The following is a 27,435-nucleotide window of genomic DNA, read 5'->3' on the forward strand; positions in this document are numbered from 1 at the left end:
CATCATTGTTGCCTTGGTCATCCATCTCTTAAGAATTTAAAGTTGTTAGTTTTGTCATGTCGTCCAATTGTGTCCTTACAATGTGAGGCATCGCAATTGGGTAAGCAGCATGTGGTGCCTTTTGTCTATCGGTGTGAGAGTCATGTTAGTAGTCATTTTTCATTTAGTTCACTCTGATATTTGTTATCCAATAAGCACTCCCTGATTGTTGGGATTTAGATATTTTGTCACTTTTGTTGACGATTATTCTAGGGTCACCTAGCTTTATCTTATGAATGGAAGCAATAATTGTACTCAATTTTCAAATTTTATATATATATATATATATTTATGGAAATAAAGACTCAATTCAATGCTTCGTCTCATATTTTTTCAATTTGATGATGCTCGTGAATATTTTCATACATCTTTGTCTCAATTTTTTGACGATCATGATATATAATTCACCAATCTTCATGCCTCTATTCTTCACAACAAAATGGAGTTGTTGAATGTAAAATACATCATTTGTTAGAGGTCACTCGTGCCCTATTATTTCATGTGTGTTCCTAGATCATACGGGAGTGATGCTGTGTTAATTGCCTGTCACTTGATTAATTGCATGCCATCCACTGTTCTAGGTGGTCAGATCCCTTACTTTGTTCTCTCTCCCACGTTTGTTTCATTTACCTCCTAAAACCTTTGGTAGTGTTCAAGGATTTATAAACTTCATCCTGGATCAATCAAATGTGTTTTTTCTTGGGTATTCTTGCACTTAGAAGGGCTATAGATATTACTCACTTACTCTTTGTCATCGTTTCATAAGTGCTGATGTTTACTTTTGATGAGTCTCAATCCTATTTCTCTCCTTCGGTTAGTAGTTGTAGTTCTCTTCCTTGTCTTCATCGCTTACTGCATGTGTCTCCTTCTGAATCTCCTCCTTAGAAACCACTCCATGTGTATCGTTGTTGGTAGAAACCTCCAACTGAGACTTCTTCCCCACCTAGTGATCCCACCTCCTGACCCTGACTCTTTTCCAGTTGCTCTGCGCAAAGGTAAGCATACTTGTACCACTCATCCTATCTTTCAGTTTGTCTCTTATGGCCATTTATCTCCATCTCTCTATGCTTTTACCTCTTCCTTGAATTTTGTTGTTGTTCCTAAGACTGTCCAATAGGCTATGTCCATACCTAGTTGGAAGTCTTTTATGGAAGAAGAAATGTTTGTTCCGTCTCAAAATGCTTCTTGTTCTTTAGTTACTCATCCTCCAAGGAAAACTACTGTTGGTTGTTGTTGGGTACTATGAAGTACTTGGTGATGGTTTTTTTGAGCATTTGAAAGCTCACTTGGTTGCCAAAGGGTATAGCTAGACATACGGTGTTGACTATACCAAGACATTCTCACTTATTGCTAAAATTTCATCTATTAGGATTTTGATATCCTTAGTTGCCACTTTGGGCTGGCCATTATTTCAATTAGACATTAAAAATGCTTTCTTGAATGAGGATTTAAAGGAAGAGGTGTATAAGGAGCAACCACTTGGGTTTGTAGCTTAAGTGTAGTTTGGAAAGGTGTGTGCAAGCTGCATAAGGCTATCTATGGTCTTAAGCAATCTCCCAAAGCTTGGTTTGGCAAATTTAGTGAAACAATGTTAAATTTTGGAGTGTGACGTTGCCAATCTAATCACTCTATGTTTTCTCATACCTCTGCAAGTAGAAAGATTTTGTTGATCATGTATGTTGATGATATTATAATCACTAGTGATGACAAAAAGGGTATTGATGATTTGAAGAGATACTTTCAAAACTCCTTTTGAACTAAGGATTTGGGCAAACTTTGTTATTTCTTGGGTATTGAGGTAGCACGATCTAAAGAAGGCATCATTTTATCACAAAAAATATGTCTTGGATATTTTGTAAGAAACAGGCTTGTTAGGATAGGATCAAACCAATGGTGACCCCTATTGATCATAATGTTAAGTTGTCGTTTGGTTAGTAAGTTAAATTATCGCCTAGATATATCATTTGTAGTTAGTGTTGTGAGCTAGTTCATGAAAGCTCCTTGCCTTTTACATTGGGAGGCAGTTATTCGGATGGTGAGGTATCTCAAAGCACATCCAGGTCATGGTCTTTTGTATAAAGCTAACAATCACCTACAAGTGGAAGCCTTTATAGATGTAGATTGAGCAGGATCACCTTCAGATAGAAAATCCACTACTGGATATTGCACCTTTCAAGGAGGAAACTTGATCACTTGGAAAAGCAAGAAACAAACTATTGTAGCCAAATCTAGTATAGAGGCGGAGTATAGAGCCATGGCACATACATCATGTGAGCTTATGTGGATTAAGCATTTACTAGAGGAATTAAATTTCGTTGTGAAGGTGCCTACGACTATGAATTGTGATAATCAAGTAGCAATTCACATTGCTTCCAATCCAATGTTCCATGAGTGAACTAAGTTACTAAGCACATAGAAGTAGATTGCTACATTACTCCGCAGAAAGTAGAAGGTGTAATTGTTACTCCATACGTGTCTACAAGAGTTCAAATTGCTGATATTTTTACCAAAGATTTATGTAAGTCTCGTTTAGATTTATTACGTAACAAGCTGGGATTGCATGATATATACTCTAGCTTGAGGGGGCAGTGTTATGTTAGGGGCAGAACCATAGGTTTTGTACTGTACCCATATATATATATATATAAATAATATATTGTGTTAGGGTTATTATCGAACATATCCAAACAACTCCTGTTTTACATCTGATTTTAATTGTAATAGGTTTTTGCATTTTCTGATAGAATGAAGAGAAGATAGCATAGGTGATGGTTGTGTTGATTACATTTTTTTTTTTTTTTTTTTTGGGTACAGAAATATACAGGAAGATGTTTCAATGGATGCAGAGATCTCTAATGGAGATAATCAGAGATCTGGTGAAAGTCCTTCTGTTGATAAAGTGGAAGTAGCTGATCCCAACACTAAAGCTGTAAAAAAAACTTTTTTTTGGTCCTTTTCTTCTGGGAAAATTATAGGCTTTTGTTAAAGATTAGAATTTTATTGAATTTAGTTGCTCATAATATTTGCTTGAAGCAATTGAATTCTATTTCTACTATGTTAGTGACTTTAAAATTTTGAATTCCAGGATTCTAGGAAAGGCGAGTTATCAACTGAGGTTTCTGATATGAGCAAGTCTGATCAAGATCATGCTTCAGATACTAATAATATTGAGGAAAGGGCAGCTCATCTAGAAGATTCAGATCAAGTTCCCACCTTTGCCATCCATGAAAAGTCATCCCTCCAAGCTGCTTCCGGCCAACAATCTTCTAACAGGGAGGTGGCTACCTCTGAGCCTACCGAGCTTCATGAGCTACCACATACTAGTGCCCATGGGGAAGTGCTGATGAATGGTGATATAGGATCCCCTGAATCAAGAAAGAAGGTTGTAACTGAAAAACATGGAGGAAAAGGAAGTTCTACCCATGTTGGGAATAGATCGTTGGGCTTTGGACAAAGAAGTCAAGTAAATAATTTTCAAAGGGTAAGGTTTTACTATTTACTGCTGTATTCATTTTGATTAGTTACTCAGCATTTTATTGATTATTTTATTACACATGAACGAGTGGTTATTGTTATAAGATGCACCAACTACCGTTCCAAACCTGCAAAAGGCTTGCATTTGATTCACTTCTTTTGAATTCATTTGGCTCATTTTGTTTAGGTGTCCTCATACTTCATTGCTTTACTTTTATGTTCTTATCTTATTTTACTCAGTGATTGTGTGTACTGTCTAATGGACCAAAAGTGAAAATGCCTGGCAATGATTTTCTGGATGATTTTTTATGGTGTTTCTGCTGTTTTCTGTGGTTGATTTTTTTGACCATCCTCTCATGTCTTATTTAATTAAGAAACTTTTTCCTCTAATTTTCTGATTGTTATATCTGCTATGGTTGCAGAGCTTGTCAAAAATTTTCCCCTGATTTTATCATCTTTGAGTTTCATGTTATACTAGTTGGTAACCAGTGCAATTCATGGGAAACTTTAACATAATATGATTTTATTTATTTATTTATTTTATTTTTTTTCTAACTATGAAATATGATAATTATTGTAGTTAGTAATAGACATTTATTATAATTGTATATGTATATGGAACTATATATTCTAGCATTAGACATTTATTATGATTGTGTTTATATATGGAACTATATATTATAATATTTAAATAAAATATGAAGTGCTAGATTCTAATGTTGGATTTAAATATAAAATATAATTTAAACTCAATTAAAAAAAAATTGAAATAATGATGTGTAAAATCGTGAGGCCTCAAGAGCTTATGTGGCACAATATTATGAGGTCAACTAAAAGTCAAATTGCTTCATTTTTAAATATATTATATATTATAGATTATAGATTATAATCTTTTTAATACCCTGGGCTTTTTGAGTTGAATGTTGCTTTTCACATTTTTTTCCTTGCATTTAGGTGAAGTCTAGTTATGGTTGTACCCCAGACTTAGGATCAAGTTTCATAACGAGCTTGGAATTATCATCACCTGCTATTGTCCTACCTTGTCACCACTGATATGAATGTATAATAAAGTCAATGAATACGTAAATTGAATCTCATGGTAATATAACTGCCACTTTTGAAGGCTGCAAAGATGTCAGTCACTTCTGGGGAGAATGAGCTAAGTAGATTTAGTGACACTCCTGGAGATGCATCCTTGGATGATCTATTTCATCCATTGGATAAACATCTGGAGGATCGGGCTGCTGAAGCATCAACATCAGCATCAACATCAACATCATACTTGAACGAAGCCAATGCATCTGTAGCTGATGCCGGGAAAAATGACCTGGCTACAAAGTTGAGGGCTACAATTGCTCAAAAACAAATGGAGAATGAAATGGAGCAGGCAAATGGTGGCGGTGATCTATTACGCCTAATAATGGGTGTTGTTGAGGATAATGTTATGGGTATTGAAAGTTTGGTATGTTAAGTCCATGTGGTATAAGTTTCCATACATGCCCCTTGTCCTCATTTATTAATCCTAATGCTTTCTGTTTTTTTTTTTGTGTATTTTTGTTTAACAGGTGTTTGATGACAGGTTGCCTGGAGAAAATCTTTTTCCCCTCCAGGTACTATGGAATTTTTTGAACAATAGGTCATAATTCGCCTATGTAATTTCTTGGTTATTGATATTGTTTCTGTGCTAAACTTGATTACTATGATATAAAGTAGTTTAAAGTTAATATTGATTTGCATTCTCCATGTTTTCTCCCTGATTCTGTTGCAAATTAGTTTATTGTTGGATTCTCTTCAGAGTTGGAGTAATCAAATTTCATGAAAAGTGATGATTTTTAATTTGCTAAGGCTGTATTATTGACTAATTCTTGTTCAGTTTTAATGTGCTTAAAGTAACATTCTTAAATCCATTTTGATACTGCTTTGTTGCGCATAACAGTTAGGGTTATATACTTATATGTGTCCCTTGTTAGCTGTTCAATTCTACTCAACACTACTATATCTTCATAGCATCTGATTTGAAGTTTGGCTACATGAATTCTCATTCCAAACTAATTGGGACGGTGGATCTCTTTTTGCAAATCAGTTTAAGTTATATTCCCTGCTTTAACTTTATGATCAATATTACTAATTCTATTTTTACCTATGTCATTTTTATTCTGTTCAACCATTTTTTTTTTGGTTTAAATTGTAAACTAATGCAGGACTACCCCAAAAAGATGCAACCTAAAAATTGAAGAGAGAACCTGTAAACAGACCATTGGGAGTATTTCTAGAGAAATTTTTATTCATCGTCAAACTAATTCGTCTTTATAGAGGACATTATTGTGCTCATATAGACTACTAAACTAAGTTGCACCGACACAGACACGGGTACGGATATGGGGGTATGGTAATTTTTGAAAAATAAGGGTATGACATGGCGTGGGTACGGCAATTAAATAATTAATTAAATTTTATATTTAGGCATATTTTTAGAGATAAAATACGTTAATGTCTAGAATTTAAATTATGTAAGAACTACAAATAAGTAAACTAACACCCAAAGTAATACAATAATATACATAAAATGTTTAGAGTACAAACCAATAGTTTAAATAGGCTACATTCAACATCAAACTAAAAACATAAGAGGAAAACAAGCTTTAAAATTTCAAGATGACCATAGAACTAAAAACATAAAAGGAAAACAGAGGGCAGTGGGCAGAGGGAGGGTTGGGCTGTGGGTTTCACGGTAATGATTTCTCCAAGGGAGTCAATACCGTACTGAAGATTGTTTCGGTTTAGCTAAAAAAATGAAATATTTCGGTACCGGTTAATACCGGTATACTGTTTTGAAATTATCGCTAATTTATTATATATATATATATATATTTTTTTTTTCTCTGAGAATTCAAATACTAATACTAATACTAAAAATAATAGTCAAAATAATAATATAAATTATTTTCTTTTGGACCAATGGCATATCAATGACATCATGGCACTGACATATGGTACTCAATAGTTAAAATTTGAAATTGACCTTCACGTGGGGTTGGCAGAAGACACAAAACAAAGAGGAAATATAAAAAGATTAGAAAAGTTAAAATGAACTAGACTAGAAGGCAGAAGGCATCTGGGTGAGAGAGCAAAGAAAAAGAAAACGAAAAAGAAGCAGCAGAAGAAGAAGAAGAAGGAGAGAGGAGGAGCTTGCCAAAACCTAAGCTAACTGGCATCATAAAGGCGAAATGGTGGTGGCAACGTCAATGTGTCGGAGCCGTGTTGGCACCATGTCGGAGAAGCGAAAAAAAAAAAAAAAAAAATGGACACCACTCAGACACCGGAGTTCGGTGAGTCTTACTAGTATCGGTGTCTGACACGTGTCGGACGCCGGTACTTTGCCAGAAATGGCGTGTCGGTGCAACCTAGCTACTAAACCCTCATTCTAATTGACTTGGGAAACCCTTTTCTAATTGACCTAGGAAACCTAATTTCTAATGGACTTGGGAAACCTTTTTATTTTGTATTTTTTATTTTTTATATAAGAACTGACCTGGGAAATCTAATTCTAAATGCCTAGGGAAATCCCAATAATTAAAAAATAACCCAATTATTTGAAATCAAGCTTTAGTCAGACTTTTGTTTTTGTCTCCATCTCCCAAATGAAGGCCTGGCTACCTTGGATTAGTCATCAAATTTTGTCTTTTCTAGTTTCTTTTCTGTTGTAATGGGAGGTGCCATTTTCTTCTTTGTTGAGTCAAAAAATTTTGAATTTTTGTTGGAAGACGGAGGTACTTTTTACATGTTACGTATTTATGAGAGAAGTACGGACTCTTTACATTCAGTTTTCATGGCCAAAGAGAGTGCAAAGCATTTGCTATCCATTGTTGAGGACCTCATGTCCAATGTATCTCCTGGGCAATTTGTGCGAACCTTTAGGGATGGAGAAAAAGTTTTCATTCTGCATTGGGTTCTAGTGCTCATGGTTCTTTTCTAATGATCTCAGAGCTTTTGCATGGTTGTCGAAAAGGCTTCATTGTGGTGCTGGATGGAAAATTTTTGATAAGTAAAGGAAATTTTATTCAAATACTTAATGAGTCACCCCAGTATACAAGAAGTATACAGCAGGGGACCAAAATAATCAAATATATAAATTACAAGCATCCATCAAATCATAGACTGAAAAAATAGAATGACTTCCTATGAGAGACATCCAGTCCAATAGAGTTTTAAAGAAGAAAAGTTTTAAATCAGCTAGTCCTTTTAGAATCTTCAAAACACCGGTTGTTTCTCTCCTGCCAAATGCACCACATCAAACAATGAGGGACAGCCATCCAAATAATACCATTACGATGATGACCAAAATTCCTTGCCAACAAGCAAGGAGCTCAATACAGTCTTTGGCATCGCCTAGTGGATACCAAATACGGTGAACACCATAGACCACAACTCATAAACAATAGGATAATGTAGTAAAAGATTATCTACCGATTCTCCATTACTTTTGCACAGATAACACCAATCTAGAATTAACACCTTAAATAAATTATCAATAGTCAAGATAGTTCCTAAAGTTGCAGTCCAAACAAAAAACTCAATTCTGGATGGAACCTTTTGCTTCCAAATACTTATCCAAGGGAAGGATTGAGTACATACACCCAAAAAAGCCTGATAGTAACTGCTTATCTCAAAGCCCTTACTCTTAGCAGGTGTCCAACACATCTTATCCTTACCAATACCTCTCAATGAGACTCCATATATAACATTCCAAAAAACAAACAAAGAATCTGATTCCCTATCATGAATTTCTCGTAGGAATTCTAAGTCCCTAAAAAGAACCCCGTTAGGAAATTGCATGAGATTAGCCACATAAGCCTCCTTATCATTACTGATTCTGAATAAATCTAGATAACACGTAAGGATTATCCCCATGCCAGACATCATGCCAAAATTTCACTCTAGTCCCATCTTCAATCTGAAACTGAATGTAGCAAGAAAAAGTAGATCAGCCACTACTAATAGTTTTCCATAAACTCACCCCATAGGCGCCTGGAACAGAATTAGAGCACCAATCTCCCTCCTCAACTCCATGTTTAGCCCTTATAGCCCTTCTCCATAATGCGTCTCTCTCATACCCAAATCTCCTCAACCATTTTCCCAATAGTGCTTCATTAAAGTATCTCAAATTTCGAATTGCTAGACCCCCGGACTGGATAGGCGAGCATAGCTTGGACCAATTCACCAAGTGATGTTTAGAATCATCTCCCAGACCACCCCAAAGAAAATTTCGTTGAAGTTGTTCTATATGGTATGCTATATCTTCTGGAATTGGAAAAAGGGAGAGGAGATAAGTAGGTAAATTGGATAAAGTACTTTTTATGAGAGTAAGTCTCCCCCCTTTGGATAGATACAATCTTTTCCATCCTGCTAACCTCCTTTCCACCATCTTAATGATGGGATTCCAAACTTCTCTATCTTTCCATTTTGCACCCAATGGAAGGCCTAAATATTTCATAGGAAGTGAGCCCTGCTTACAACCCAACGCATCTACTAGCATCTCAAAATTTGGAACCACTCCCACAGGAACTAGTTCGGACTTATCCAAATGAATTTTCAATCTCGATACAATCTCAAACCATGACAAAATCAGGTGTAAAAACATCTAGTTGATATCAGCATTGCACATAACCAACGTATCATCTGCAAAAAGAAGATGAGTTACCTGTAAGCGATCACTTGTGGAGGTACCCACACTAAATCCGGACAATCGACCTTCCGTCACCGCCTTATCCATCATTTTGCTAACTGCCTCCATAACAACAAATAATAATGAAGTCAAAGGATCACCTTGTTGTAAGCCTCTACAATTCTCAAAGAAACCACATGAAGCTCCATTAATCAAAACTAAGAATTTGACCATGGATATACGGTAAAAAATCCATATTCTCCATTTTTCTGGGAACCCAAATTGCTCAAGCATATACATTAGGAAACCCCAGTTCACATGATCATGAGCCTTCTCCACATCCAACTTGCATAACACCCCTGGAATTCCTGATCTCAACCTATTGTCCAAACACTCATTTGCAATGAGACATGAGTCTAGAATTTGCCTATTCTTAACGAAGGCATTTTGAGACTCCGAAATAACATTCCCAGTCACCTCTTTCAACCTATTAGCCAATACTTTAGCAATAGTTTTGTAAACCCCCCCTATCAGACTAATAGGCCGAAAATCTTTCACCTCTATTGCATTTGACTTTTTGGGAATCAAGGAGATAAAGGTTGCATTTAAACTTTTCTCAAACTAGATAGTGGTTGGACAGGCTTTGGATTTAATCTGCGGAAGGCCATTGCTCTAGATTCACTTGCTGCCTAGCCACCATCCCAGAATTTATCTAGGCTCAAATAGACTGTCTCGTTACCAGCGGAGAGGTGCTGACAGAGTTATTCCAATACACTGATGTTGGCAGTGGCGGAGGGGGTTGGGGGGTGGGCAGAGCAAAGGTGGTTGAGGTAATAAGGGAAAGCAATTAATTCCAAATTTTCATTCTTAGGCAGTCAATTTCATGATTCAAGCGAGGGGAATTCTGGGAAGGCGAATGCTCAGATTTGGGCCAAAATTTCGTCAATTATAAATGGTATAGATTCTAATGGAATTAGAGATGGCTTGGTTTTAGATGTCTCTATAAGGATGGAATGTGGGTTTGATGGTAAAGTGGGGGGTCAAACGGTAAGACAAATTGAAGAACTATCTTGCCATATGCAACCAATTTGTTGAAATTTGGGTATCAATAGACATGGTACAAATTAATTTTTTGAGTAATGCAACATCTACAACAACCCATAGATGACAAACTGTTGAAGCTAAGCTATACCAAAGGGTTGTTGAGGAAAAGAATCAATAGAAAATGAAGAGTTTGGGAGTAAAAGGAATAAGCGAGCTGGGGGGTCTATTCAACTCTATCATTTATGGTTCAGCATTAGCAAGGTGTAGTGGTAATAGTAGAGATAAGGCTCTGCTTGTTTCTCAATAAATTTGAAGTTGCTATCTTGGAATGTTAGAGGGTTAAATGAGTTGGAAAAGTGGCTTTTGATACGTAACTTACTGTGTACTTGGATGGCTGATATTGTTTGTTTGCAAGAGACTAAACTTGAGTGGATTACCAGAGGAATTGTTCGAAGTATCTGGAGTTGTCCTTATATAGATTGGATGTATTTGGGTTTTGAAGGTGCTTCTGGCAGTATTTTTCTTATTTGGGATTGAGGGGTTGTGGAAAAGTTGGAGGAAGTAGTGGTGCATTATTTGGTCTCTTGCATGTTTAAAAATGTTGGTGATCAATTTGAGTGGGCTTTCACAGGTGTCTACGGTCCAAATTTGAGCAAGAAGCGTCAAAAAATGTGGGCAGAATTGGCAGGACTTATCAATCGGTGGGATGTGTCATGGTGTCTGGGAGGTGACTTTAATGTAAATCATTTTCCATAAGAGAGATTAGGGGTTGCAAGTTTTTCTTAGGTTATGTATGGCTTCTCTAATTTCATCTCTCTTCATGGGCTGATGGATATCCCTATGGAAGGGGGCCTTTACACATGGTCTAATTCCTCCTCAGCATCTAGAATTGATTGGTTTCTTTTCTCTCCACTTTTGGCATATAATTTCACTCTTTTCTCCCAAAAAAGGTTGTCTAGAGTTTTATCGGATCACTTTCCAATTTTGTTGGAGGCGAGAGCCAACGGAGAGGGTGAATTCCTTTTATTTTTGAGAATATGCAGTTGAAGGCAGAGAGGTTTGTATACAAAGTGAAGGGCTGGTGGGATAAGGGCATCTTATCTGTTTCAAGGGACTCCTAGCTATATATTGGCTAAGAAGTTGGCAGCTTTGAAATTAGATCTAAAATTGGATCTAAAATAGTGGAATGAAACAGAGTTTGACAATGTCACTATTAAGAAGTAGTTATGGATTAATTTGAATGCTTTAGATGTTAGAGGAGAGACCCACCCTCTAATAGCTTGGGAAAAATTATAACAGGTACTCCCTCTGTCCTAATTTGTTTGTCCTGTTTAAAAAGTCAAACTTTTTAAGGGAACATTATTTATTGTCTTGTCTGCCTTATAAATATGTATAAGTTTACAAAATTACCCTTAAATAAACTTATCAATTTTTTTTAAGAGTTATTTTTAATGAAGCAACTAAAAAGATGCTCCAATTAGATTGATTTTTTAAATATTTTTTTGTTTTCTTTTCAAATAGTTTTGAAAATAAAGCAGAGGTATAATAAGAACATTAGTAAATTAATGAATTTTATTTTTAGAAACATGACAATATTTTGGGACATACCAAAATAAAATAGAGGACAAACAAACTGAGACAGAGGGAGTAAATTTCTGTAAAGAAATTGAGTTCACTTTATTAGAAGAGATTAGTTGGAGACAAAAGTTTAGGGTGCTACAGTTGAGGGAGGGGGATTCCAATACAAGATTTTTTTCACAAGATGGCCAATTCTAATAGAAGAAATAATGGTATCAAGAATCTTCTAGTTAATGGGAGTTTGTCTTCCAATAAAAATTTGATTGTGGATTGTATTACTCAATTTTTCATGGATTTATATTATGAGCAGCAAGTTGAAACATTTTCCAGATGTGTTGGAATTTCCAACGATATCCAGAGATAATGCGAATTGGTTGAGAGACCTTTTGAGGAGACAGAGATATTTGAAGTCATTAAGGATTTCAATGGTGACAAATTGCCTGGGCCAGATGGTTTTCCCATGGCATTTTTGGGAGATTCTCAAGCCAAATCTTATAGCTGTGTCTCACCATTTTTTCTGCTTAAGGTCAGTTTGTAAAAAGCTTGAATGCAACCTTCATTACTCGCATTCCAAAAAAAACTACTATAGTAGAAGTCAGGGACTTTCTCCCTATTAGTCTTGTTGGGGGGTGCATAAAATTATTATGAAAGCTTTAGTTACTCGACTACACACAATCATGGGAGATACAATTTTAGCTTCACAGAATGCTTTTGTTCTAGACAAGTAGATTCTTGACCCTGTCCTTATTGTTAATGAATACCTTGACAATAGATTGAAATTTGGTCTGCCAGGATTACTTTGTAAACTAGATGTTGAGAAGGCTTTTGATCATGTGAATTGGGGCTTTCTTATGAATTCGTTAGAGCGTAGTGGTTTTCCTAATAAGTGGAGAAGGTGGATTTTCTTTTGTCTATCTATTGTAAGTTCTATTCTTAATAATGGTTCTCCCTATGTTTTTTTCAAGAGCTCCTAAGGTTTGAGACAAGGCGATCCTTTGTCTCCTTTGTTATTTGTTTTGGTCATGGAAGCTCTTGGAAGAATGTTGGATAAAGTGGTTTTCCTAGTAAGTCAGAATTGGTACATGTGGGATTGGTGCATAACATTAAGATATTGTTGAATGTCCTCGGCAAGGTTCATAATATTCAGATATTGTTGAATGTCCTTGGCTGTAAGCATGGTACTCTCCTAATGAAATATTTGGGTCTTCCTTTGGGTACAAAATTTAAGGATAAGACAATATGGAACCCGATTTTGGAGAAGGTGCAAAGTAGATTAGTGGGATGAAAGTGTTTGTACTTATCCAAGGGAGGTAGAGTCACTTTAATTAAAATTACTCTATCAAATTTGCCTACTAATTTCCTCTTTTTATTTCCTATCCCTGCTTCTGTGGTTAACCATATTGCAAAACTTCAGTGGAATTTCTTATGGGGTGCTCTAGGGGATGAACCCAAGTTTCACCTAGTTAAATGGGCCACTGTTTGTACTCCTCTTTCTTCTGGTGGTTTGGGATAAGGAATATGTAACTTTTTAATGAAGCTTTTCTTGGGCAGTGGTTGTGGAGATTTAGGCTTGAAAAGGATGCTCTTTGGAGGCAAGTGATAGAGGTGAAATATGGATGTGCATGGGGTGGCTGGTGTACCGGTTCAATTGCTTGTCCCTATGGTGTTTGTGGAAAAATGTTAGTCGGGGATGGCCTTCTTTATCTCGTATATTTTGTATGAAATAGTTGATGGGTCGAGGTTGAAGTTTTGTCGAGACCGATGGTGTGGGGAGACTTCTTGCTATAAGCTATCTTGAATTATTTAGAATTTGTCGAGATAATGAGGCAAGTGTGGTTGAGCTTATGAAGTTTACTAATGGAGTCCTCCATTAGGATGTAAGTTTCTTTAGTGCTGTCCATTATCTAGAATATGAGGCTCTATTGAGCTTCATGGATACCATATATGGAACTTTTGAAAGGGGGATTGGGGAGGATAAAATGAGCTAGAAACCAGATAGAACTAAGGGGTTCATGGTTAGCACTTATTATTGTCTTCTAGTGGGCTCTAATGATTTATGTTTCCCTTGGAAAAGCATATGGAAGCAGAGGACCCCCTCTCGAGTGGCTTTCTTTGTCTGGACTGTTGCTTTGAGGAAATGTTTGACGATTGACAATATAAGAAAAACTAAGGTTTGGATATTGGATTGGTGTTATATGTTTAAGTGTAATGGTGAATCGGTTGACCATGTTTTCCTTCATTGTCCAATTGCTATGGATTTGTGGTTTATGGTTTTGGGTATATTTGGAGTAAGTTGGGTTATGCCAAATCCAGTTGTGGGGCTCCTAACTTGTTGGCAAGGTTGGTTTGGTCGTCATTTAAACAATCAATGACGATCATATATGGATAATTTTTCCCCATTGTTTACTGTGGTGTCTTTGGAGGAAAAGAAATAGTAAGTGTTTTGAAGATAATGAGAGATCCATATCAGACCTCAAGTTATTTTTCTTTAGAATCTTAGTGGATTGGCTTTTTGGTTTTTGAAACCAATCATTCTCTTATTTTCTTGAATTTTTTGATTTATGTCATTTTTGTACTTGATTTTCTTGACGCCTATACACTTCCTGTGTACTAGGGCGTCCCTTTTTTTTATATCAATAAATCTTGTTATTAATAAAATAAAAATTACAAAAATAACCTAGACTCTCGGAAATTCAATAACAATACTCATAAACCTAATTAACTAGCAATACCTTAAAAAAAAAAAAAAAAACACTTGACTTCAAAATCAAAGAAGACTAAATTAAAATAAATCTTTCCTCTTTCGCTTCCTGCATCATAAACCCTTCACTTACCTTGTATATATCCTTTGTACTAGGACCACACACTGTTTTAATATAATCTTTTTACTTTTTTCAAATAAATAATTTCTACATTGACTGATGTACAGGCCTTCTATCGGCATGTTCATGCCATCTCGTACGACTTTCATTCTCTTTTTTAACGAGTAATAATTTTATGAAATGTCATGTATGCAGGTGACCTCAATTGATGCCCTCCAACATCAAACAGACATATTTGAATCTTATCCAATTATATTGACATCTTGGTCGTAATTAGCTTTTTTTGTTAAAAAAAAAAATCCTTGTCTTAATTAAATTCATTTTGTGGAAGTGCTTTTCAATGATACTTTACCATTAAAGCATAGTTGGCCTTATGGTAGTCATATAAGTTTTTTCTGAAATTAAGTATATTCTACAGTTATGTATTCTCCAAACACTTCATACACTCCGTCTAATTCTATGGGTGGCATCTTGAATTTCCCTTTGCTTTTGGTGGTCGGACTAGGACTAAGTTTCTGAAAGTGATTATCTATTTTGCATTCTGAACCTTCAAATTGTTGCTATTACCTCATCCCTATTCTTTCATTGCCTACTGTTGAAGTTATAATTCTCTAGTGAGATTAAAATTTCCTCATACTGATCGAGTTTCTAACTTTCCTAAAATAATAATAATAATAAACTTAGCATTTTCTTATGATTGATATAATCTATCTCCTATTGTATAAATGTTCCATTGTCCATTACACTAACTCAAATATGCCATACAGATTGAGTAGTCCTGCCCCGCATGCATATTGAAATGGAATGCATTTTTTTATTTTTTATTTACAGCTATAATGCACTTGAATATGGATAACAAATAAAGTTTAACATATTCCTCCTTTGCTAGGCTGTTGAGTTTAGCAGATTAGTTGCATCATTGAGACCTGACGTATCAGAAGATGTGATAGTGTCTGCTTGTCAGAAACTTATTGCCATCTTTCACCAACGCCCTGAGCAGAAAATTGTTTTTGTGACCCAGCATGGTCTGCTCCCTCTAATGGAACTGCTTGACATTTCGAAAACAGAAGTTTCTAAAACTCGTGTATGTTAGTTACTTGCTACCTGGTTATTATTTTGATCCCCCCCCCCCCCCCCCTTGCCACCCCCCCTCTTTTTTACAGAATTGTCAACTTAGATAATTGTTAAATTTGTGGTTATGAATGCATCAAATGATTACAGGTCATATGTGCTGTGCTCCAAATTATAAATCAGATAATTAAAGATAATACTGATTTCCAAGAAAATGCCTGTCTTGTTGGATTGGTAAGTACTACATTTATTCAGGTTTTTATGTTCTCTTGTTGGACAATTATTAATATTTTTGAAAAATTTCTTTGGATGGATCCAAAAAAGAGGTTGCTTTAAATTATTGTTAGTTCCATCAAATATTCGTCACTTCTTTGTCTAACTTGCAACATTTTATTCTTCCTTAGGAATGGGGCAGTATCCTCTTTTGGATTTTAAGGCAGATTAAATCTTTTTATATTATCTTCCAATTGAGGAAGATATGACTATTGGGTGAGGCTAAAGCCTCTTTTTCAGTTGGTAGTAGTAGAGTACTCTTTTTACCTTTTTTTTTGTTTTCTTTTTTTTGGGCTGGGGGGTTTGTGGTAAGTATTAAGTATATTGTTGTGGTGGGTCTAAATGTCCTGATTTTTTGAGTCTATGGACTAGAACATTGGTTACTGTAGATGCCACTGTGTTATTGATTTATTACTTTATAGATCCCTTTAGTAATGAGCTTTGCGGTACATGATCGTCCCCGGGAAGTTCGAATGGAAGCAGCTAATTTCTTGCAGCAGCTTTGTCAGTCAAGGTACATCTGTCTCCTTGTGGGTTTTTTTTTTTTTAAATTTTTTTAAATTTTTTTTTTTATCAACTTGTATCCTCTCTCTCTCTCTCTCTCTCTCTCTCTCTCTCTCTCTCTCTTAAAGTAGTTTAGGATTCACCGTGGAGTCTTCTTTCTGTGCAGCTCCTTGACATTGCAAATGTTCATAGCTTGCCGTGGAATTCCAGTTTTGGTTGGATTTCTGGAGGCTGATTATGCAAAGTACAGGTTTGTGTTTGTTTTTGTTATAACAGAACAATATATGTTTTGGAATTTTAGGTATTGAAGTTAATTTTAGTGGTTAATTTTGGTTTAAAAGAGAGAGATTCTATGGAAATGGAAAGAGCAGGCCCAATTAATACCAACAGTATAACCCCTCGTTAGATTATATCATGTGTCACTTTCGGTTCTCTGTTTTTTTACTTCTCAAACAAAAAAACTATTCATGCAACACCCCTTTTTTTTTCTCCTGTGTTTTGTGCTCTTGCTTTCTCCACCTTGTAAAATGTTTTTATTTATTTATTTATAATGTTATTGTTAAAATGTAGTTACCAAATCAACCAAAGACAGAAAGCGAGGGTGATCAACCCAAAAATCTTAGAATTTGAATGACTACCTTAGTTGCAATTTTTAATTATTTTTTTAGTCCAATATTTTCTTTGCTATCTATTATTACTTCTAAAGTAATTTTAGATATGTTTTCAAAAATTTGATGGTTTATTTTTAAAACCTAAATAAACAAAAATATTTCTAAAAAGATTTATTTATTTATTAATTTATTGTCTTGTCTCCACGTTGCTGTCTAAAGAAATAAAGCCACCTTTTTGTGTGTCTTTGTACACCATTCACTCCTCCATGGAAAAGTCTCTCCATGGGAGCCCCTAAAAGCCTCATAGTTGGTATGAATATGAAACTTACATTGCCTTTTAGCTTTGGAGTCAGAATTACTAATAGTAATTCCATAGCAAAGTTGAAAATTTTATTTTTGAAGACACTATATGAGTGGAACTCTGTGCTTGCATCCTTCTCGGATGTGGGGCTACTAGATTTTATGGATTCTTTGTACATTAGTTAGTTTTGTTGTTCCTAGCTGATGCTTTCTACTTCATTTGCACTCTTTTGTATCATTTCAGTACACACCGTGTATTGGAATTACATTTTTTATTTAGGGAATTTTATTTACCAATCAAAAAGAAAAAAAAAAAAGAAAAAAAAAAGAAGAAAAAGTATTTCCATAGCTGAATTTATTGAGTCGTTACCTTTTTGTACATGATACTTTTCTTTGTAATTCTTTAGACTCCTTTGTTGTCATTGAACTTATACATGAAGTAGCCTTCATTAAATGAAAATTTTCTTTACTTAAAATTAAAAAATAAAATAAAATAAAATAAAACGAACCACTTAGTGCATTTTGACCACAATGACCATTAGTATATTTCTTTCCTGAGGTTTTTGAGTTGATATGTGGATTCTTTCTGTAAAAGCAAACCTGTACCCAAAGGCTTTTGACTGTCAATGATGTGCATGTTGTAATTTCTTTACCTAAATTTAAAAAAAATAATAATAATAAAACAAACCACTTAGTGCATTTTGACCACAATGACGTAATATATTTCTTTCCTGAGGTTTTTGAGTTGGTATGTGGATTTTTTCTGTAAAAGGAAACCTGTACCCAAAGGCTTTTGACTGTCAACGATGTGCATGTTGTAATTTCTGAGGATCTAATATTATATTTATGTGGCAGCTTATTTCAGCTAAGGTAATATCTTACTTTAGAATGTCATTTTTGACATTATTCGTGGTTGGCCTAATTGTTTAATGTCATATTTGCATTTACTGTTTAGATCAGACTTGCTTGCCTATTTTTCTTTTTTCTTCTTTCTTCTATTTCATCTTCTCCTCTCTCTTATTTGTCCCATCTATTTTTCTTCTTTCATATTTCTTTATAATACAGCTAATAAAGCTCCTTATATCCAGGGAAATGGTTCATCTAGCTATTGACGGCATGTGGCAGGTCTTCAAGCTTCAGCGATCAACCCCTAGAAATGATTTCTGCCGAATAGCTGCAAAGAATGGAATACTGCAGAGGCTTATCAACACTCTTTACAGCTTAAACGAGGCAACTCGACTAGCGTCTGTTTCTGTTGGGGCAGTTGATGGTTCCACTCAACGACCTCGTTCTGGTCAATTGGACTCTAGCCATCCGATATCTGTTCAATGTGAGGCACCAGTTTCCACAACTGGTCAGTATGATCTTCCCAAGGTTAGGCATGGAATAATTGATCATATGTCAACTGGAATGCAAGAAGCTTCACGGGCTTCAACTTCACATTCTCAGAGATCGGATCCCAATCAATCAGATTCACGATACCTCCCAATAGATCCTGATAGGCCTCAATCTAGCAATGCAGCAATGGAAGCTTCAGTTGCTTCTAAATTGCCAGACCCAGCATCTTCAGAGAAAGTCACAAATCTATCAATTAAGGAACCTTTAGCAAGTACATCTAAAGAACGAGACAACTTAGACCGATGGAAGATTGATCCTTCTAGAACTGATGTTGACTTTAGACAGCAGCGTATTGTTAATTCTGCCAATAGGACATCCACAGACCGGCCTTTGAAATTAATTGAAAATGCATCAAATGGGTTTCCTACAACAGTGACCAGTCAGCAAGAGCAAGTTCGACCTCTTCTGAGTTTGTTGGATAAGGAACCCCCTTCCCGACGCTTTTCTGGTCAGCTTGACTATGTGCGCCACCTGCCAGGGTTGGAGAGACATGAGAGTGTACTGCCCCTGTTACATGCATCTAATGAAAAGAAAACAAATGGTGATCTAGATTTTCTGATGGCTGAATTTGCAGGTAATTGACTGCATTTATCTACTCTGTTTTAAACTCTGTTCAGATTGGTAAATGCATTATTTGGATTCTAGGTTTATATCCTTGAAACCATATCATGATTAGGAATTAGGACAGCTTGTATCCCCATATGTTATCCCCCAGGGTTAAGGTATATTATCATCCAGAAATTGACCTTCTATGTGAACCTTCATAGGTGTACAGAAAACTTCCCTATGTCCTGTTGGCGCATGAACTTAACAGCTGCTTTTCATCATCTCTCTCTTATGCGCATATCTACCAAAAGAAATTTTAACTCGTCTTCCCTTTTTCCCTCTTAACATTGTAAAAGTAGTAGCAGTATGTATCAGTTTTTGCTTTGACGATATTCCAAATTTCTTTAGAGGGTAAATAAGTTGTTTATGGTTTCGCAGATGTTTCTCAACGTGGAAGGGAAAATGGAAATCTTGAATCTAGTGCTAGAGTTTCGCTTAAAACAGCAAATAAGAAGGTTGGACCACTGGCATCTAATGAGGGACCTGCTTCGACATCTGGAATTGTATCTCAGACAGCATCAGGTGTACTATCTGGTTCAGGTGTTCTAAATGCTAGACCTGGGAGTGCAACATCCTCTGGGTTACTATCCCATATGGTTTCGACATTGAATGCAGATGTTGCTAGGGAGTACTTAGGAAAGGTGTCGGATCTTCTGCTTGAGTTTGCCCAAGCAGATACAGTTGTAAAGTCATTCATGTGTAGCCAAAGCTTGCTAAGCTGTCTTTTCCAGATGTTCAATAGGGTAGAACCTCCAATTCTTTTGAAGGTACGTTAGAGAATTTTTCCATTTTGTGCGTTTAAAAAAAAAAAAAAAATTGTTGCAGTGTATCTTACAATGCTTTATAATATTGTTGGTCATTATCATCTTACAGATACTGAAGTGCATCAATCATTTGTCAACTGATCCAAACTGCTTAGAGAACCTTCAGCGTGCAGAAGCCATGAAATATTTAATCCCAAATCTTGAACTCAAAGAAGGGTCCCTTGTATCTCAAATACATCATGAGGTGGGCCTTCTTTATTCATGTCTGAGAAGTAAAAAGAAACAAGCATGGCTAGGCTAAAAGATACATTTGTGCTTGATTTGAGGTTTGAATATCATGCACTGAAAATTGTGTTCAGTTATGAGATACAGGGTTGCTGCAAAGTTCCTGTTTTTTTCTCTGATTATTTTTATTGGAATTTTTACACACTTGCCATCTAGTCGAGTGTTCTCCTTTTTCTTAATGAATCTATTACATAGCAGAAAGAAAACAAAGTGGCATTTGCTGTTAAAATGCTTTACATATGGGAAACTTTTGTACGTGTCCTGTGTTCTTGCGTGTGCCCTTCTTTTTCTTGGTCAACCTATTACTTTAGAAATGATCATATGCATCTAATATGCTCTACAAACCTATTTTAATTTCTTTATTCTTTTGTTATGTTGTCATCACATCTCTCTCTCTCTCTCTAAAATTTGTAGCTCAATCAGAACAATTTAACAATAAAATTGAAAGATAGGAAAATAAAGGGACATGACCTATTAGTTAGCACGTAAGTGCACCTAGGCCTGTCTTGGAGTAAGCACAAAGCAGGAAAATCAGTAGAAGTCGATACCTAGGGTGGACCTCAAGTTAGCACCAGACCAAAGAGAACATTTTTTTCACTCATCAAAATATCAAATATCTCCAAAAGGAGTACAATAGTTTTCTTATTAAGGATTGCTAAACCAGTTTTAATTGACTAATTGGCTTGAAAATCTGGTTCCGATGACTGAAAATTTGCGGGTTTGATCTTGGGTTCACTGGATCTGGTACTAGCAGTAGAGATGGGCTTGCAGCACTTTGGGGTTTGTGGTGTTGTTGGTGGTTTGAGATGGACGAAAAAGGTGGTGCCGGCTGGTGTTTTGAAAGATTTTGGGTTGTAGGCTTTGGGGAGACAACCTTCTGATGGTGGTGGGAAACTGATGGTGAACAAACTTTTTTTTGTTGTGATTTTCTTATGGTTTTGGATTGACTGTGGTGATGCTTCAAGGAATTGAGATTTGCTCTGTTACCAAAATGGTTCAAGACAACCAAAACAATTTAACAATAAAATTGAAAGACAAGAAAGTAAAGGGATATGTCCTAGGAATTGGCACCTAGGCCTGGCTTGAAGTCAACACCAAGTGGGAAAACCAATAAGAGTCAGCACCTAGGGTGGACTTAGAGTCGGCACTAGACCAAAGAGAACAGAAGGCCATTTTTTTCACTTATCAAAATATCAACTATCTCCAAAAATAGTACAATAGTTTTCTTATAAAGGATTGCTACCCTAGTTCCTAATTGGCGTAGGAAACCCTAATTTCCTTATTACAAAAATAAACTTGCTTCCAAATATTAAAATACTAATAGCCTTATAAACTACTAGGACTTAAAACATAAAAATATAATTGACTTGCAAACATAAATATTACTAAATTAAAATAAAAGTCTTCTTGTGTCTTCTGCATCAAGTCTTATGTTACTACGTCGTCCATATTCTATTTAATGTTATTTAATAGTAAAAACATGGGAACTTCATAAAAAATTTTGATTTTCAAGATTTTATTCTTTATATCACAACTTTTTTGTGTTGCTAAATGGACAGGTGTGTTTTTAAATTGTTGATATCGTCCATGTTCCCTTAAGCCTTCTTTCCTTTATTTATTTATTTTTGGTTGGCTTGCCCCAGTGATTGTACTTTCTGCAAGTTACCCAGTTTCTAATTATATTTTAATGATTTTTATTTTCTTCATTTTTTCCTTGAAGGTCCTCAATGCGCTTTTTAATCTATGCAAGATAAATAAGAGGAGACAGGAACAAGCAGCTGAAAATGGAATAATTCCACATTTAATGCAATTTATTATGTTGGATTCTCCCTTGAAGCAGTATGCATTACCTTTACTGTGTGATATGGCTCATGCATCTCGTAACTCAAGGGAGCAGTTAAGGGCCCATGGTGGGTTGGATGTGTATTTGAGCCTCCTTGAAGATGAGTTTTGGTCTGTGACTGCATTGGATTCTATTGCTGTTTGCTTAGCTCTTGACAATGACAACAAGAAAGTGGAGCAAGCATTGTTGAAAAAGGATGCAGTTCAGAAATTGGTGAAGTTCTTCCAACGCTGTCCAGAACAACATTTTGTACACATATTGGAGCCATTTTTGAAAATGATCACGTGCGTAATTTTGTTTCTTTCTTATATATTATAATTTATGAATTAGATTGTTTCTTATGTTCAGGAAATTAACATCGTTGTGAGAAATTTGATAGAAAGTGAGTTAGTTGATATACATAGTTGGGTCCTAAATCAAAAGGCTTAATCTCTTCAGTTGAAGTGGTGACCTATCATTTATCTCAATGAACTGTTGGACAAGTCACCATGTGTTTTTTCTCCAACAAAAACTTTTTGGCTGGATTAGAATTTTATATAGTGTAGCATGCTTGTATATGGTTTACAAATACAGTAAGGGAAGGGATGCATGCATACACCAAGGATATTTTTGATTTAACAGCTTAACATTTCTGGATGGCAGGAAATCATCTCGAATCAATACGACATTAGCTGTTAATGGTTTGACACCATTACTCATTGCAAGACTGGACCATCAAGATGCTATAGCTCGCCTTAATCTGCTTAAACTGATAAAGGTGAGAGCTTTTTTCCCTCCCAGTTCATTTATGATGCTCATTGTACATGGATTTTAATGTCATCTATATTAGTTGGATCAAGAGCGAAGAATGACTTTATATGTTGACAAATGTTGCTTGCACTTTTTTGATTTATCTTCGACCTTAATCAAGAAGTGATTCAGGAAGTGGTGGTACCTTTTCTAGGGGGTTGTTGGGAGAAAAATAAGGGGTGGGGAGGGTGGGAATTGGTATTATGAATGAAAGTTGGTCAGTGTGCTGTTCTTTTTTCTTTTCTTTTTTTCAATTAATGTTTTTTGTTAGTGGTTTACGTATTATTAAATAAATAAATAAGAGAGGGATTAATCTTCTGATTAAACCCTGAAGAAACCATATTCAGATCTTCCCTTCCAGGACCTGTTTTGGCAAGATCAACAGGATAATGACCTTTATAGAATAAAGTTATAGTTTTATAAAACATAGGTATTTGTAGAATAATCTTTGACGTGGTTAATATTAAACATTTAGGTTGAATTTTGATCGGGTTATGCTTAAATGTGTTTTGGGGTATATGCTGCTTAAGCAATAAGCATGATTAAGTTAGTATTGGAGATTATTGTGATATTTGTTTAATGTTGGCTCAGTACAGTGTTTGTGTGTTTAGTTTTTTCTACTTTCTGTATAGAATTTCTTCTCTTCACAGAATGAGTAGCTTTAGAGTAAAGGTTATGTGCTTGGCTACTTGTTTAGCCTGTCCCCCTGTTAAGCTATTGGTGCGTTACATGCGTATTGTTGTGTGAAAATGCTGTTTACATACTGTATTAGCAGGCCTGTTCATTGGAATGTATTTTCTTGAAATGTGATTCTTGAAGCTGATCTGTTTTGACGATTTTGATTTTGATTCTGATTTTTTATTTTTGATTATTATTATTATTATTAAGTAATAGATTTTCTGTGATCATGGACATATAGTTTCTTTCTTTACTGGCTAGTTTTAGTTACGTTTCCTTCTGATTGGAAGTTTTAGCAAAGATATTTGATTTTTTGGAATATGGTTATTTTGATATTGATATGAGTTTTCAATTTTAATAGACGTTGCTTTAGTGTTTTACTACTAGATATTTGGTGAAAATTTATATTGGAATTGTGGTTTCCTCCTATGGTTAGTTAATTTTAATGGGCACATTAATTTTTGATACTACAGGCTGTTTATGAGCATCATCCGCGGCCCAAGCAGCTGATTGTGGAGAATGATTTGCCTCAGAAGCTTCAGAATTTGATAGAGGAACGTAGAGATGGGCAAAGCTCTGGGGGCCAAGTTTTGGTGAAACAAATGGCTACTTCGTTGCTAAAAGCACTGCATATAAATACCGTTTTGTAAATATAGGTCCTTCAAATATTTGTCCCCAATATTCTTTTCATTTTTGCTAAACTATAAATATGAGACGTAAAATTAATTTAAAAGAAAAAAAACAAAGGTATATGAGCTTGAAGTTGTGGCATTTTATACGTGTGGCTAAAACAGTTTCTATTGTGGCGGAGTAGTTGCCTTAACAGAAGACAATGAAACGGATTTTTTCTCGTGCTTAGTAGAGATTTTCATTTTAACTACCTTTAACTTTTAACCTTTACAAATACATGAAAAGTGAATGTTATTATTTAATTGGGGTAATTACACTCTTCCCTTGAGGTTTTGGGAAATGACATTCAACATTTTATGTTTGTACTAATCATGGTTAAACTATGGTAAAAAAAGATTTTATAGAAATTTAGAATATTTTGTATAAAAAGAATGAGAGGGTTATTTTCTTCAAACATCAAGGAAGGTGAGGGTTTTATCCATCCAGGTTTGGAATGGAGTGACATGCTTCCAAACCTACAGGGAAGGTTTCAATGTTCAAAACTTTCAAATATATTTGTCAATTCCTCTTATGTACTTTTTCATATTTTTGCGAAATAGATAGTAGATGACTCATGCCACTATGATTTGAACTTAGGAAGCTGTCAAAATTAGAATCTCTCTCTCCCGGAATAGAAGCTGCAAGAAAGTAATACTCAAGACTATTTAGAATATCCTTTTGCCATTTGTATCAGAAGTCCGAACACTATTTTTATCTTCTAACGCCTCTATTGAGTTCCCCTAAAATGTACCTTCGTTTCTATTTTTGCTAGTTTCTCCAAAGCGCCAAAAAAATAAATAAATAAATAAAATGAAAAATGAAAAAATAAAATAGAAAGAGAATATTTTCAAAATTGTAATACCATAACCATATTTTTTAAGCCTCTCATCAACTTTTATTTTTGAGAAGCCTCTCATCAACTAATTGAGGCATTAGTACTTAGTTTGATCACTTCCCATTAATTGTTATTATTTTTTCCCTGTGGTTTGCATTATGAGAAATTTGGGGATTCTTGTGACGGTTTTATATAAATACATTTGTTTCTTTTTTTTCTTTTTTTCTTTTTCCTCTTTTTGATTAAAGTTTGGCTAAATTGTAATGTAGCTACTTATTCATACCCAAACAGAAAACTTCTTATGATGTGGGTAAAATTGTACCAATATAATTACTTATTCACTACCAAAAGGTAATTACGATGTTGTGGATAACATTGCCAAGAGTTGGTGCGTTTGGGTTTTTCTACACATTTTAGCATACTACTTAGCTTCAACTAGAACTCTATCATGCAAAAGGGTTCATGGGTCTTTGCGCCATAGTGTGACAATGTGGGGAAAAAAATATTACATCCATACGATGAAGAATGTATATGGGATATGCATGACCAAAGATTTAAATTCCGTTTTGTATCCATAATATCCCAATCAATGATGTGACTAATTAATTGAGAAACTATTTATATTTTATTTAAGAGAAATGCTACGTTTATAATATTTTCATAACAAATCATAAGCAGTACGTTATTACAGGTTGTTATTGGTGGATAAAAAAGTTATTTCAATAATAAATTTAAATTTAAATCAATAATAACTTACTACCTATAATTTGTTGTGAAAATGTTGTGAATGTAGCACTTTGCTTTAATTATATTTTCTTTTAAAATAAGACCTTATGGTTCCTTAGGTTCTCTAATCAATTCATTATGCAGTTGTATTGACCAATAAACCAAATGGTTGAATTTATTTGTCATTGGAATGTATAATATCATTTTTTTTTTTTTTGGTTGTAATAGATCAATAAAATTGTATAGTTGAATTAATTGGCAAATTTTAGGTACACTACCTAAGAAATTGTACTTGAACTTTACCATTTCTTTTATTATTAGAGAGACATTTACCTAAAATTTTGTCTTGATAAGACATTAGGGTTTTTTTCCCCTTGACAAGTGTGAAATAGCTTATCTACATGAGGGCTACCGCCCAAAATGTTTTGAAAATTTAATATTATATATAGTAAAAGTTTCTGACTCCATCACCGAAAATGTGAGTGAAAAGTTTCATACTTTGTGAGATGATTAAACTAACATCGCAAAAAAAGAGTCTTGATTTTATTTCTCTTTTGGACTTTTTAATTTGTAAGTTTCGATTACCTTTCATCTACAATTGAATAAGAAGTAGATTATTAAGTAAATGAAAAATTTACAAATGATATAAGAATTGAATTAAAATTGAGCATTTTTTTCATATCCATAGCATATGTTTAGTTTATTCACGTTATATAAGATAATGTTTGCTTTATTGAAACTTTTTTACACTAAATGCTTAGCATGCCCACATGGTACCCGTTGTTGAGGACAAATTTTCCACATCACATGGCTTCATTTCATTGGCGACTCGCACCACGTCAAAACTATCATGGATATTGGGAAAAATCTATTTTAAAGCCCAAAAGAGTCCATATTCACAAAAATGATGCCGAAGCCCATGGTCCAAAGCTCAAGGTGATATAATCTCATCAAGGCCCATAGTTCGAGCTCATGACACAACATCTCATTTTTGGCTCATGATCCAAGCTCATGAGTCTCATCGGGGGAAATTTGGGAGTCGTGGTTTGGAGGGCTAAGAAGTATGTTCAGTAAAGCTCCAATGGTTCAAAGTTGATAAAGGAAAGCATGTTGCTTGGCATGTCTTCCCCAATTCCCTGAACTCTGACGGGTCAGTGTGTAATAGGTAACATTTGGTAAGCCTATCGTATCGCATAACACTTAAAATGATAAAACTCCCCATGCTCTTTATATAAAAATTAATGTCCATCATATAATATGAGTTTTAAAATATAATTATATCATTTCATATTAATTATATTATTATTTTCATATAAATCAATTCCAAGCATATGTCTAAATATACATTAGTATCTCATATCTAGCATTAAATGCTCTCCTTACTCTCCAAGATCTGGTTAAAATACAAAAAAACCATATTTACATCTCTAAGACTTCATCAAACATCAACCAACTAGTCTA

General features: G+C 34.9%; 1 protein-coding gene across 1 annotated transcript in view; it reads left to right on the forward strand.

The window, feature by feature from the left end:
• The window catches only part of LOC115981871 (MAP3K epsilon protein kinase 1-like), a 60,222-nt gene extending 35,716 nt beyond the window's left edge, over positions 1-24,506 (forward strand). The window contains exons 11-24 of the mRNA XM_031104287.1: positions 2,854-2,968; positions 3,125-3,520; positions 4,637-4,975; positions 5,079-5,123; positions 15,512-15,706; positions 15,844-15,927; positions 16,389-16,480; positions 16,637-16,720; positions 18,470-19,353; positions 19,764-20,152; positions 20,259-20,393; positions 22,155-22,561; positions 22,920-23,034; positions 24,218-24,506. Coding sequence (XP_030960147.1) covers positions 2,854-2,968; positions 3,125-3,520; positions 4,637-4,975; positions 5,079-5,123; positions 15,512-15,706; positions 15,844-15,927; positions 16,389-16,480; positions 16,637-16,720; positions 18,470-19,353; positions 19,764-20,152; positions 20,259-20,393; positions 22,155-22,561; positions 22,920-23,034; positions 24,218-24,394 — 3,457 coding nt within the window. The 3' untranslated portion in view covers positions 24,395-24,506. The remainder of the gene's footprint in view (positions 1-2,853; positions 2,969-3,124; positions 3,521-4,636; positions 4,976-5,078; positions 5,124-15,511; positions 15,707-15,843; positions 15,928-16,388; positions 16,481-16,636; positions 16,721-18,469; positions 19,354-19,763; positions 20,153-20,258; positions 20,394-22,154; positions 22,562-22,919; positions 23,035-24,217) is intronic.
• The last annotated feature ends 2,929 nt before the right edge of the window (positions 24,507-27,435 follow it).

Source organism: Quercus lobata, chromosome 3 (assembly GCF_001633185.2).
Source record: "Quercus lobata isolate SW786 chromosome 3, ValleyOak3.0 Primary Assembly, whole genome shotgun sequence".
NCBI lineage: Eukaryota > Viridiplantae > Streptophyta > Magnoliopsida > Fagales > Fagaceae > Quercus > Quercus lobata.